The sequence below is a fragment of the Halichoeres trimaculatus genome, unplaced genomic scaffold (assembly GCF_033239565.1).
Source record: "Halichoeres trimaculatus isolate MK-OKI-2021-1 unplaced genomic scaffold, fHalTri1.1 fHalTri1_scaffold_18, whole genome shotgun sequence".
In the NCBI taxonomy this organism is placed as follows: Eukaryota; Metazoa; Chordata; class Actinopteri; order Labriformes; family Labridae; genus Halichoeres; species Halichoeres trimaculatus.
The window spans coordinates 20,139,593-20,150,236 of NW_027437196.1; the positions used below are offsets into that span (position 1 = coordinate 20,139,593).

The 10,644-nt window shown below is 43.1% G+C and overlaps 2 protein-coding genes across 2 annotated transcripts; one reads left to right on the forward strand and one right to left on the reverse strand.

Moving 5' to 3' along the window:
- Positions 1-198: 198 nt before the first annotated feature.
- fam168b (family with sequence similarity 168 member B) lies at positions 199-5,092 on the reverse strand. The gene is made up of 7 exons (XM_074692947.1): positions 4,941-5,092; positions 2,791-2,882; positions 2,606-2,689; positions 1,917-2,059; positions 1,631-1,829; positions 1,303-1,419; positions 199-1,164 (listed from the first exon to the last, which is right to left on the reverse strand). The coding sequence occupies exons 2-6, from the start codon at positions 2,858-2,860 to the stop codon at positions 1,313-1,315; spliced, it is 603 nt and encodes a 200-aa protein (XP_074549048.1). The 5' UTR covers positions 2,861-2,882; positions 4,941-5,092; the 3' UTR covers positions 199-1,164; positions 1,303-1,312.
- A 335-nt stretch (positions 5,093-5,427) lies between these two features.
- fbxo45 (F-box protein 45) lies at positions 5,428-8,986 on the forward strand. The gene is made up of 3 exons (XM_074693550.1): positions 5,428-6,098; positions 6,989-7,345; positions 7,867-8,986. The coding sequence occupies exons 1-3, from the start codon at positions 5,772-5,774 to the stop codon at positions 8,050-8,052; spliced, it is 870 nt and encodes a 289-aa protein (XP_074549651.1). The 5' UTR covers positions 5,428-5,771; the 3' UTR covers positions 8,053-8,986.
- The last annotated feature ends 1,658 nt before the right edge of the window (positions 8,987-10,644 follow it).

The following is a 10,644-nucleotide window of genomic DNA, read 5'->3' on the forward strand; positions in this document are numbered from 1 at the left end:
CAAAACAGATTATTGAACCGAGGTGACCGAGGCAGCGATGAGGAGCATGTCTGCAAGAGTCTGGTAGGGTTAGTGCTGATTACTATAAGAATTTCATGTTTATAACATGTTTATAACATGTTTGCACAGAAAGCAGAGGTTTCATGATGAAGAGCTGCAGACCTGTTTGGTAACACATTATTATTTCAGGTCAGATAATCTAGACATGTTGCACTGTATGGCACCATTTTATGGTTTATACCTTTATCTTTGCCCCACACTCACTCACATTCATTCATTTAAATTTAGCTGGGTGAAAATGCTCCTAACATCTACCTCTCCTCAATCCCACCATGATACTTTCAGATAAAATAAACTTTGACTAAATCACCCAAAATGTCTCAGGCAGGACACTAAAGCTGCTGCACACTTCAGGAGAAGTGGCTGTTCTTTCCTCAAATATCTGAGAGGCAGAGAAATAAAACACTCAAAAGTGATAAAAAAAAAGCTCCAGTCAGTCTTTCTAAAACACAGACATGAGACAAACACTGCATCACTGTGAGAAAAAAGAAAAACTGAGCATTACTTTTAAAAACATAGAGCAGCAAATGGAGCACATTTCATTCTGCTTTTTCTGTGTGTGTGTGTGTGTGTGTGTGTGTGTGTGTGTGTGTGTGTGTGTGTGTGTGTGTTTTGCATGAACAAATGTTAGTGGACTTGCTCGCTGACTCAGCTCTGCAGGTTATTATTACTGGTTTAGTTCCTTTGGATGTGTGCCTTTAGTTTGCATCTGTCACAGCAAGTAGACTGAGCAGGCGTCTGTTTGTATGTGGATATTTACACGCGTGCATTCACCGTCATATGAGTCCAAATAAAAAAAATAACATAAGAACAACACAACTCCCTCTCCTCTGATGAAGAGCTGAAGCTTTAAAAACCTGCAGACAGTCTGCATGGAGGCTTTGCTGTTAGAGGTGCAGCAGGTGGAGGAGGTGCTGGCGCTGAAGGGAGAGGGGGCGGGGTCATGGGGATGGTCGTAACGATGCCCCCTCCTGTCTGAATGTAGCTGGGTTTAGATTCACATTATGCTGGAAGAAGAGTAAGAAGTGCAGACACTGGCAGAGCCGTCCTCACCCAGAGTGACAAACACTGGAGGAGAGCATGGATGCATATCTACCACTGAACCTGCAGACAGACATACAGGGACAGGAACTTTAAGAACAGGAGCTTTGACTGGTCCAATAGAGAGACAGAACAGAACAAAGTCCTAATTAATAACTCATCTGAAAATCAAACAGGCAGGTAAAATGTTCAAGCACTCACTCCTCTCTCTTCACCACTGGGGGTAGCTGTAGCTGGGGGTCCCTGGGGGCCGATATGTGGGCATCGTTACTTGGTGAGGGGCAACAGATGCTGGTGATGGAGTCGTCAACAAAGTTCCTGAGAAGAAAGGCAACCAAAAAGTTAACTCATAATGCTCGGGTTCAGAACGACTGCTGGTTAGAAATCATGTGACTGTTAGTTTGCGAAAGAGTTCGCATGATTTTACAGAGTCGAGTTTGAAGTGACAGACAGAAGCGACATGAATCTCATCAGTCTGGAAACGTGGAGGGATTCCTCTTCCCACTGAAACACAGACACTAATGCTCACCAGCCGACATAGCCATGGTGGTGCCGGCCACCATCCCCATGGTGACACCGTTGTGGCGGGGCTGAGGGATGGGCGGGGCATACATGGCTGCAGGCATCCCATTGGGCTGGACCACGGTGGTGTGGTGGATGACGTGAGGCGGAGCGGCATACAGAGGCTGTGTGTAGTAGGTGCCCTGCTGCTGAGATGGTATTAGTGCCTGAATCACAGAGAACATGATGCCCGTCAGAAAGGTGAATACTTCAATAAGAAAAGGTATCACTGGCTCACTGACACACTCACTCACCTGTGCATATGGGCTCTGTTGGGGGTAGGAGCTCCTCACTGGGTACACAGCAGCAGGGTAAGGACTGGGGGAGGAGGAGTAGGGGGGGACAGTCCCTGTGCTGGGGGAGCAGGACATTTTGAAAGGTGTCCCGGGAGCATAACCTGAGAAAGGACAGAGACAAGTTTAGAGGGCAGACAGAAATTACAGGTACACTAAGAGTCACTCAGAGCACATTGATTCAAACTTATAAAAAGCAGTGCTCTCTGTGGATTTGCAGTTCGTTGGTTTGGTTGTAGGTGTTGATATCATGTTTTCCCTTTCTCTATTAGCCAGTTAGCGCTCTCTTGTCACAATTGTCACAGTATTAGAAGACAGAGCTTTAAAACACAGGAGCTTCTTTTTAAACTCTGTCATGAGAGTCACCTCAAAGTATAAACTCTGATTTTAGTTCAGAAAGAGCTAAGCTGCTGCCGCAGCTGTTACTTAGTTGTGTGAATTTGTTTTGAACAGGTCTTTCCACCTTAAAAAACAAACTACACCGTGACACACGAGGCCTGACGAGTTTCACAGCAGCACCCTGAGGCATCTGAATCTTATTTTTTACCACCATTGTTGTTTCAAACTAACAGCATTCATGTTTAACAAAAACAGAAGCCTCTCCAGAGTCTGGAGGGTCTTTAGCATATGGAACAGGACTAAGCTCTAACCACTGGGGAATGCTGGGTTCGCTCCAGCGTAGATGTTGGGGTTGTAAGCAGGAGCTGCTGCTGCATAGCCGACAGGAAATCCAGCTGAAAGACCAAACAAAGAACATCATCTTTACTCTTTGTTCTGATATATGGCATGGTTCATATGAAGTAACAAATATGATAAAAATAGGTTCTAAACCTACCTGGGTAACCCAGACCCTTTGTGTTGGTGAAGGGGACCCCTGATGATGTAGGGCTGTACACAGGATTCATTATGACCGCCTGCTCACAGAGACTGAAACAGATGTTGAAAAACAAAATATTAGGATTAATACAAAGACTGTGTGAATTAATACACAGAAATGGAATGAATTTTAGCTGCTAAAGAAGACCTGCTTCAAATACTCCCTGTGCTCTGCTTGGGCTGCATTGTCCCATTATCTCACCTCAAACGTTATTCCAACGAGGAATAACTATTCAGATTACCTCCCTATCGTTCATGCCTATATTACTGTTAAACACTGATGTTAAAGGGATACAAAACAGCATTACATCAAGGCTACCTCAAATTTTCAGCAGTGTTAAAGGAACCTGCACTGATGATTTAGAACTTGTGAAAAGATCAGAGCAGTGACATTAATCTGCAGTTGGTCTGTATGACACTAACCAACCACTTCCTCAGCTTCAGTTTAACTGTAATGTGTCATAACATGATGTGCTGTGATAATAATAATAATAATAAATATAAATATGTAATGACAATGTGTAATAATAATGCACTATGTGTGCATGTAACAGCTAACACCTCATGAAACATTTTTATCTGGAGCCTCTTCAGCAGCACAGAGAACCAGAGGAAGCTGTTCCCCACAGGATGCTCATGAGATGGAAAGCATGCAGCAGGTTTTTGAACTGCTGCCCCCTGGTGGTGATACAGATATATTTATGTAACATCACTTCACCCAGTCAGTTTATTGAGGGCATCACTCAAAGCTGAAGTGATGATACAGACATGAAACACAGCTGGACTTCTGATAAACACAGGGGGTCAACTGATATCAGATTTTAACAGCTGAAGCTGATATACAACGCTAATATTACATGTTTTTGTTGTCGTCAATGGGTTCTGTTGAAGGGTTTGAGAACACTAATGATATCAATCTTGAAGCATTATCAAACTGCATTGTTTTCTACTTTATAACAGAGTTTATATCAAATATCAGCCAGTCACTATCAGATCTGACCTGCTGCTATTTCTGATCGGAAAAATTGTTATAATTCAGAGAAGTGAGCACTGTTTGACAGCAGCAACAGAGATGGGGCAGCCTGTAAAGACTGCAGACATTATCTGTTTATTTTTTTCTGATCTTCCTCTTGAGCACAGCCACTGGCTGATGCCATTTTCATTTTTTTTTTCAAAATACCATTAACCATTATGATCAATCGGTCTATTTTAACTAGCAATGTGAGCAGTATGAAAGGCAGTTCATTAAACTATTCTGCTCTATAATCTGTCTTTAAGTGCTAATCTCAAGGCAAGATAAAATCTGAACCCATCTTACCCTCACATTCAAACAGCTCCACAGATACCCAATTGTATACAACAAATTACACAAATCACAACACCTAAATGTTCAGAGTTTTAGAGACTCCAAGCAGAAAACTACAGAGATCATTTTGGGAATCCAAGCATGGTGATTTTTGATGGACTGATTTGTCTCATTTACACCTGTCTGCTGAAATGCAGGTGTGAAGAACTGTTCAGTCTGAAGCAAAAAAAGAAGGACAGCTGCCCCCAAGACTCAGAGCTGTTAGATCTAGTGTCACATGGCTCATGTCCCCCTATAACTGCTGTGGAGTATGTAGGTGCTGCTGGGTAAACATGAAGCAGCAGATTAAACAGTATCCCATATTAAATCATCCACCTCGAGGGTCTCAGGGATAGCGAGGTGCTCAGTTTTTTTCTTAAAGGTGACATGTTGAATAAAGATGGCATCCCGTCAGTGACAGAGGGTCAGACAGGTGAGCGGTGCGAGGCTCTTTATCATCAACTAGCTTCAGCATCATTAGCATCATCAGCATCATACACCCCGCTGTTAGCTGTTAGCATGGCCAGACTCACCTGCTGCTCACCTGTCTGACCAAGCTATACCGTCGGACTGTGGCCGGACAGACAGGCCACACTGCCCGACGCGCGCACACACGCATACACACGCGCACACACACGCGCGCACACACACACACACACAAACACAGAAAGGGAGACAGACAGCTGCAGCACCGCCTGTCCCGCAAACACCAAAGATAACACAAACATCTTAATTATGACATATAAACTGATACTAGCCCTCACCGTGGGTGTGAGAGTGTGTTTGTGTCCTCCAGCTGTCAGCCTCCCCCGCTCTTTAAGAAATAACGATAGCTGGTGTTTTGCTCCCAGATGCTTCAGTGAACTCTTTTGACTACTTAGCGTCACTTCCGGGTGAGGTCACGTGGTCTGCGGATACAAACTGCCACAGGCAATCTGACGTTACTTACCTATAAATATATTAATTTCTTCGAAGAAAAAAATATTTATTGATAATACGTGTATTTGAATTTAGTATTTTTAGTGCTTTTTTGTTCAAACATCAGAAAGCACGCAATGATAGCCTACCCAAAATGATTGTATTGGGTTTTTTTTTTATTTAAAAAAACAAAAACAAATAAAAATAGATAATGATGGTTTAATGTATATTTTATTCCACATTGTCTTAACTGTAGCATTTAGTGGGCCGTCCTCAGACTGAAACCTGCAACACTATGAGCTCATCATGATGTCTGCCTGAAGGTCCTGACTGATTCAAAAATATTCATACACCAGTACAAGATATTATGTCAACTATATAACCAATAATACTTTTTTAAGCTGATTTCAATGTAAAACTAATGTGACCGTCGGTAACATGGACTGATATCTTCGGTGCTTTAGCAGCTGAGTATTGAGTACCTTTAATCTTTTAGGACCTTGACGCATCGCTTCCATTCAGCCATTGAAGTGGGGACATTCAGGCTATTAGTGTTGTGATTTCAGGGCGCTGCTGGTCATATTCAAGGTAAAATGTTGTTATTTAACATTTATTAGGGCCCGATAAACGCCATTAGGTTAAGCATCACTGTGTGCTTGGTGAACAGAGGGGGTAAAATGTCTGGAGCGGCCGTCGGAGGGGGAGGCTCCTCCAGCCTGGGCGCAGCAGCCTCGGCTAGTTGCAGCTCCGCCGGTTCTCCGTACGCTGCTGCAGCCGGTGGAGGCGCAGGGGTGGCCGGGAGGCTGCCAGCTCGGGTCCTGGAGCATATCTTCTCCTACCTGGATCTATATGACCTGATGCGGTGCTCTCTGGTCTGCTGGCACTGGAACAACATGCTGGCGGATGAAAACAGTGAGGTGTGGCGCAGCCTGTCCGCCCGTTGCCTTAGCGAAGAAGCTTTGCGGTCTGACATCCTGTGCAACCTGCCCACCTACAAGGGAAAGGTAGGTCCTCCATTAACAGACTGTGGTTTCATAAACTGATGTCTGTATATTAGTGCTCACAACAAAGCTGGTAGTGAGCATGATGTGCACGCTGTTTACAGGACGGGTCCACCAATGACACTGTTAGAGGATAATCCAAACAAAACCCTGTCCCTAGACTGCAATGTGTCAGTCCTAGTGACATAACATTTGCCTAAAACTGGATTACATTGTCGGATTGCTCAAAAGAGTTTGGGAGGGACCAGTTAGGACCAGGTCTTGTGTTGTTTGACCCTCACATTTATCTCTGTTTTATTGTGATGACTAATATTTAGGCTTACTTATTAAACTGTGCACCATTGAAATAAAAAAGAGAATCTTGTAGTAACTGTTATTCTATCTGGTTGTGTCTTCCTTTGTTTTGTTGATAACTGAGGTTTTGTCACCTTGGCTGTTGCCATCTTAGACCCAGAAGTCACCATATTTGGAAAAGAAGAAGAAGAAGCTTTAGAAAAAAAAGGGGATTAGTAAGTGGTGGCGTTAGCTGGAGGAGTTAAGATAACTGTCAGATCAATTTGGATATTGTCTCACTTTGCTTTTGAGACAGAAATGTCAAAGATTTGACAGAACGAGTGCCTACATGTCAGAGTCCTAAAAGAGTCTAACTCTGAACGCCTAAGGTGTCACTGAGGTAGAGTAACCTGTGTGTAGAGGGACAAAGAGTATTGCATATCTCTCCTCTGACCTTAATATCACACTTAGAGCTTCTAGACAAAGACTGTGAGGACACAGACTAAAAGCTGTGAACCAGCTGATGAAAAGCTTTCTCAGTCCTACTGTTATATTCAGTGTGTGGTCTGTAGACTCAGTCATTCATAATCCCTGATGAAGAGTTTCTCTCCTCTCTCCAGCTGAAAGCCTTCCAGCACGCCCTAAGTTCCCACGATTGCTCCCGCAATGTTTACGTGAAGAAGAACGGCTTCACCCTCCACCGCAACCCCATCGCCCAGAGCACAGACGGAGCACGAGGGAAGATCGGCTTCTCAGAGGGGAGGCATGCCTGGGAGATCTGGTGGGAGGGTCCTCTGGGGACAGTGGCGGTGATCGGCATCGCCACCAAGCGGGCGGCCATGCAGTGTCAGGGCTATGTAGCTTTACTTGGAAGCGATGACCAGAGCTGGGGTTGGAACCTGGTCGACAACAACCTGCTCCACAACGGGGAGGTCAACGGGAACTTCCCTCAGTGTAACAACGCTCCTAAATACCAGGTTAGAGCTGCAGACATGACTGTGTGTGAAGTTTCAGGGATGTAACTGTAACACAACAAACAGATCAAGTTAAGTTTGATGACTTGAGTTGGTGCTGTTTTTCTGACTATCATCACAGTTATGATTCAGCCAGATCAGAGTGATCACATTGTACCCATGTAAACTAAAACAGTGTGACAGGTGTGATATTAAAACAGTTGTTAAAGTGGAATAAAGAGTTAAACAATGATGAGCATTAACAGATGATAACTTTCTTTTCTTGAAATCATTAGTTTTATTCCACTAACACAGCTGGTTCAGCAGTTTGACTCATCTGGACTGTCTCTGCTGTATTTCTGCTTTTTAATAGGACTTCAGACCAGCTGCTCTGTATTTTCTACAGCAACTGTATCTTTCCCTCTTTCATGCAGCCAGCTGAGCCCATGCACAGTTGCTTGATTGAATTACCTGTAGAAAAGCTGCTGTTGTCTTTTTATAAATGTTTGAATTCCTGTTTCTAATCTAAGTCTGTTTGTTTACAGATTGGAGAGAGAATACGAGTGATCCTGGACATGGACGATAAGACATTAGCCTTTGAGAGAGGTTTTGAGTTTCTTGGAATAGCGTTTCGCGGACTGCCAAAAGCCTGCCTGTACCCTGCTGTCTCTGCTGTCTATGGAAACACTGAAGTCACCATGGTGTACCTGGGGAAACCTCTGGATGGGTAGAGACACAGCGACCTGTTCAGCCATGAAACAGACTGCAGACCCTGTTCGTTCAGAAAGCTCCAGAGGAAAAACTCTCACACTCACTAAAGATCTGTTTTCTCCTGCAGCCCGACTAGAGAAGTCAGGCTGCAGTCTGGACAAACCACAGGGATGAGGAGTTTTCAGGGACTGTCATAAATGTGGGAAAATCCACTTTTACATTTTAGCTGCTGGACTGTTTTATCCACAGGAAGGGTGGGCGATGTTTAAACCTGTCAGAGTCAGGTAACTGGAGGTTTAGGTCTGCTTGAAAAAGGCCAAACTCTGCTCTGAGAGACGTTTTAACAATGATCAATGGTTGTTATTTAAAGCTATCTGTTGTGTGAGTTAACAGAAACACATTCTAACTGTAACTGATGAATATTACGCCAAATAATCTTGACCTGAAGTTATATTTGACCACATGCGTGCAGACAGACAGTTCTGCATGTGCATGAGTTCAGATGCAAAAGCTGCCATTTTGAAACACCTGTGCTGCACTGACAGAAGGTCTACCTGTAACATATGAATGTGTGCCCTTTTCAATGTGTTCCCATAGTATTACACTCTATTTATTTCATGGTTTTATTAACGGTACAATACAAACTGTGTGGGTTAACAGCCTGAAAATAAAGTCTACATGGTGCCATGGGCTGATGTTCATGTTCGATACTCTGCATGTCTCCAGCGTGTGTCATTTTATAATAAAGAATAATAACACAAGGCTGTAGGAATAAAGCTTTGTCCATCCATACCAGGCACTGCAAAGACTGTTTTAACTTTTTCTGCAAACGTCTCTGAACACAGAATAAGCAACCTCTGAACAGATTAGAGGGGTCAGGTTGTTTCTTCTCAAGCTGCTGGAAAATTATTTATCCTACACTGAAAAACAAATCACAAGTTAAAGAGAAAAACAACTCACCATGTTAAGAAAGCCACAGATGTGTTTGCTCAATCTATTAAAGGTGGCATGACGCAATCTGAAAAGGACTTCTTGAGTAATATTTCTGTACATTCTGCGCTCCACCTTGGAGCTGTGAGGTTGTCTCGCCTTTAAACAGAAGTGAGTCTCTACCTCTTCTTGCTGAAGTGATTTTGTAGAGATCAACAGGATAGAGATGCTCTCACCAGCTCTGCTGTTCTTGTCCGGATTTCAGGACAAGATGTTGTAACCTTTTCTCCATCAGAGATTGCTGTGGTTCAGTAGCTCCTAAGGCTGCTCTTTCATTAGTGCTTTTTACTGCCTGTAACTCACTGTTCTTTAGGTACCATCAACAATCAGAGTCCAGTATTTAAAAAAAGAAGACCCCTCTTCACCCTCTACCAGTGGACAGATGTTTGTGTTGGAGAGTGAGGAGGAAGTCAAAAGCATGTGAAACGCTTCTTAGCTAATGATAGCTCTGAATTAACAACCACAACCGCCCCAATACAAAAACAGGATGATTTATTTTAGAAACCCTGGAACCTGCACGTCTGTCTGTCTGTGTTTAGTCATAAAGGTATGAGACTGAGTTCACACCTCCCATTTGATCTGATAAATATAAAGTATTACACTGCAGGTGAGCTCATGTCCTCAGTTTACTGACACTGCTCCACATAACACTTCAAATAATAGTAAAGACCCAAAGTGTTTAGACAGTCGATCGAAAATCACCCCCTCATCCAGCCATAAATAAATACATACATAAAAAAATAAATAAACAACAGAGTCAAACAAAAGGAAATTAAGAACATCCAATTATGTCTTTAGATTGAGTATTCAAAGAGCTCAGCATCAGCAGACACGCAAATAGCTGAAGTGACCTTAATTGAAAATGTCTTATCTGTTTCAATGATACTTCATATATGGACCTGTCAGAGTTTAAGATGTCATTGCTGTGTAGTGTCTCAGAGTCATTCTGTGATTATTATCTGATGCAGTAAAGTTCGTCTCCACTAGATGGCATAAACCCTCCTCTGCATGTCCTGTTGGTTTTGTGGACCCACAGAGGCCTGGTCCTGCGCAGAGTGAAATCTGAGGAGGACTGAGGAACTCATTCACACCCTTTTCAAGAAGAAAAAATAAAAAAACAAAGATCAGAACAGGAACAAATGACTGAAACCGATTCTGAGAAAACGACTGTTATTTTTAGTTTTTTCCGTTTCTAAAAGTTCTGCAGAAAATAAATCTTGCAAGTTCATCAAGATCCTATTATTCCTGAATGAGATTCAGGGAACCACCATGTCCTGTTGAGACATGGCTGCATGTCCCCCTCCTAACGCAAACAAAGACAAAGATGTGGAGAGGATGGCCGAGCAGCAACCTGCAGATGTAAAATGAAACCAAAACCTGCAATTCCCAATGTCTCCTCTAGAGTCTATCTCCAGCGGTTATTCCATCTTCACACAGTCTGATTGTTTATCAGTGTGTCAGAAAATTCTCCTCCTCCTCCTTCTCAGCTTATTCATTCCCTCAGAAAACATGGCTGTAATCTCAATCTCTAGTTTTGAGCCTTCTGTAAAGCATGATCTTCATTTGGTCCACTCTGTGCTGCATCAGAGCAAATACACTGTACTTTTACACAGAGAGCAGAG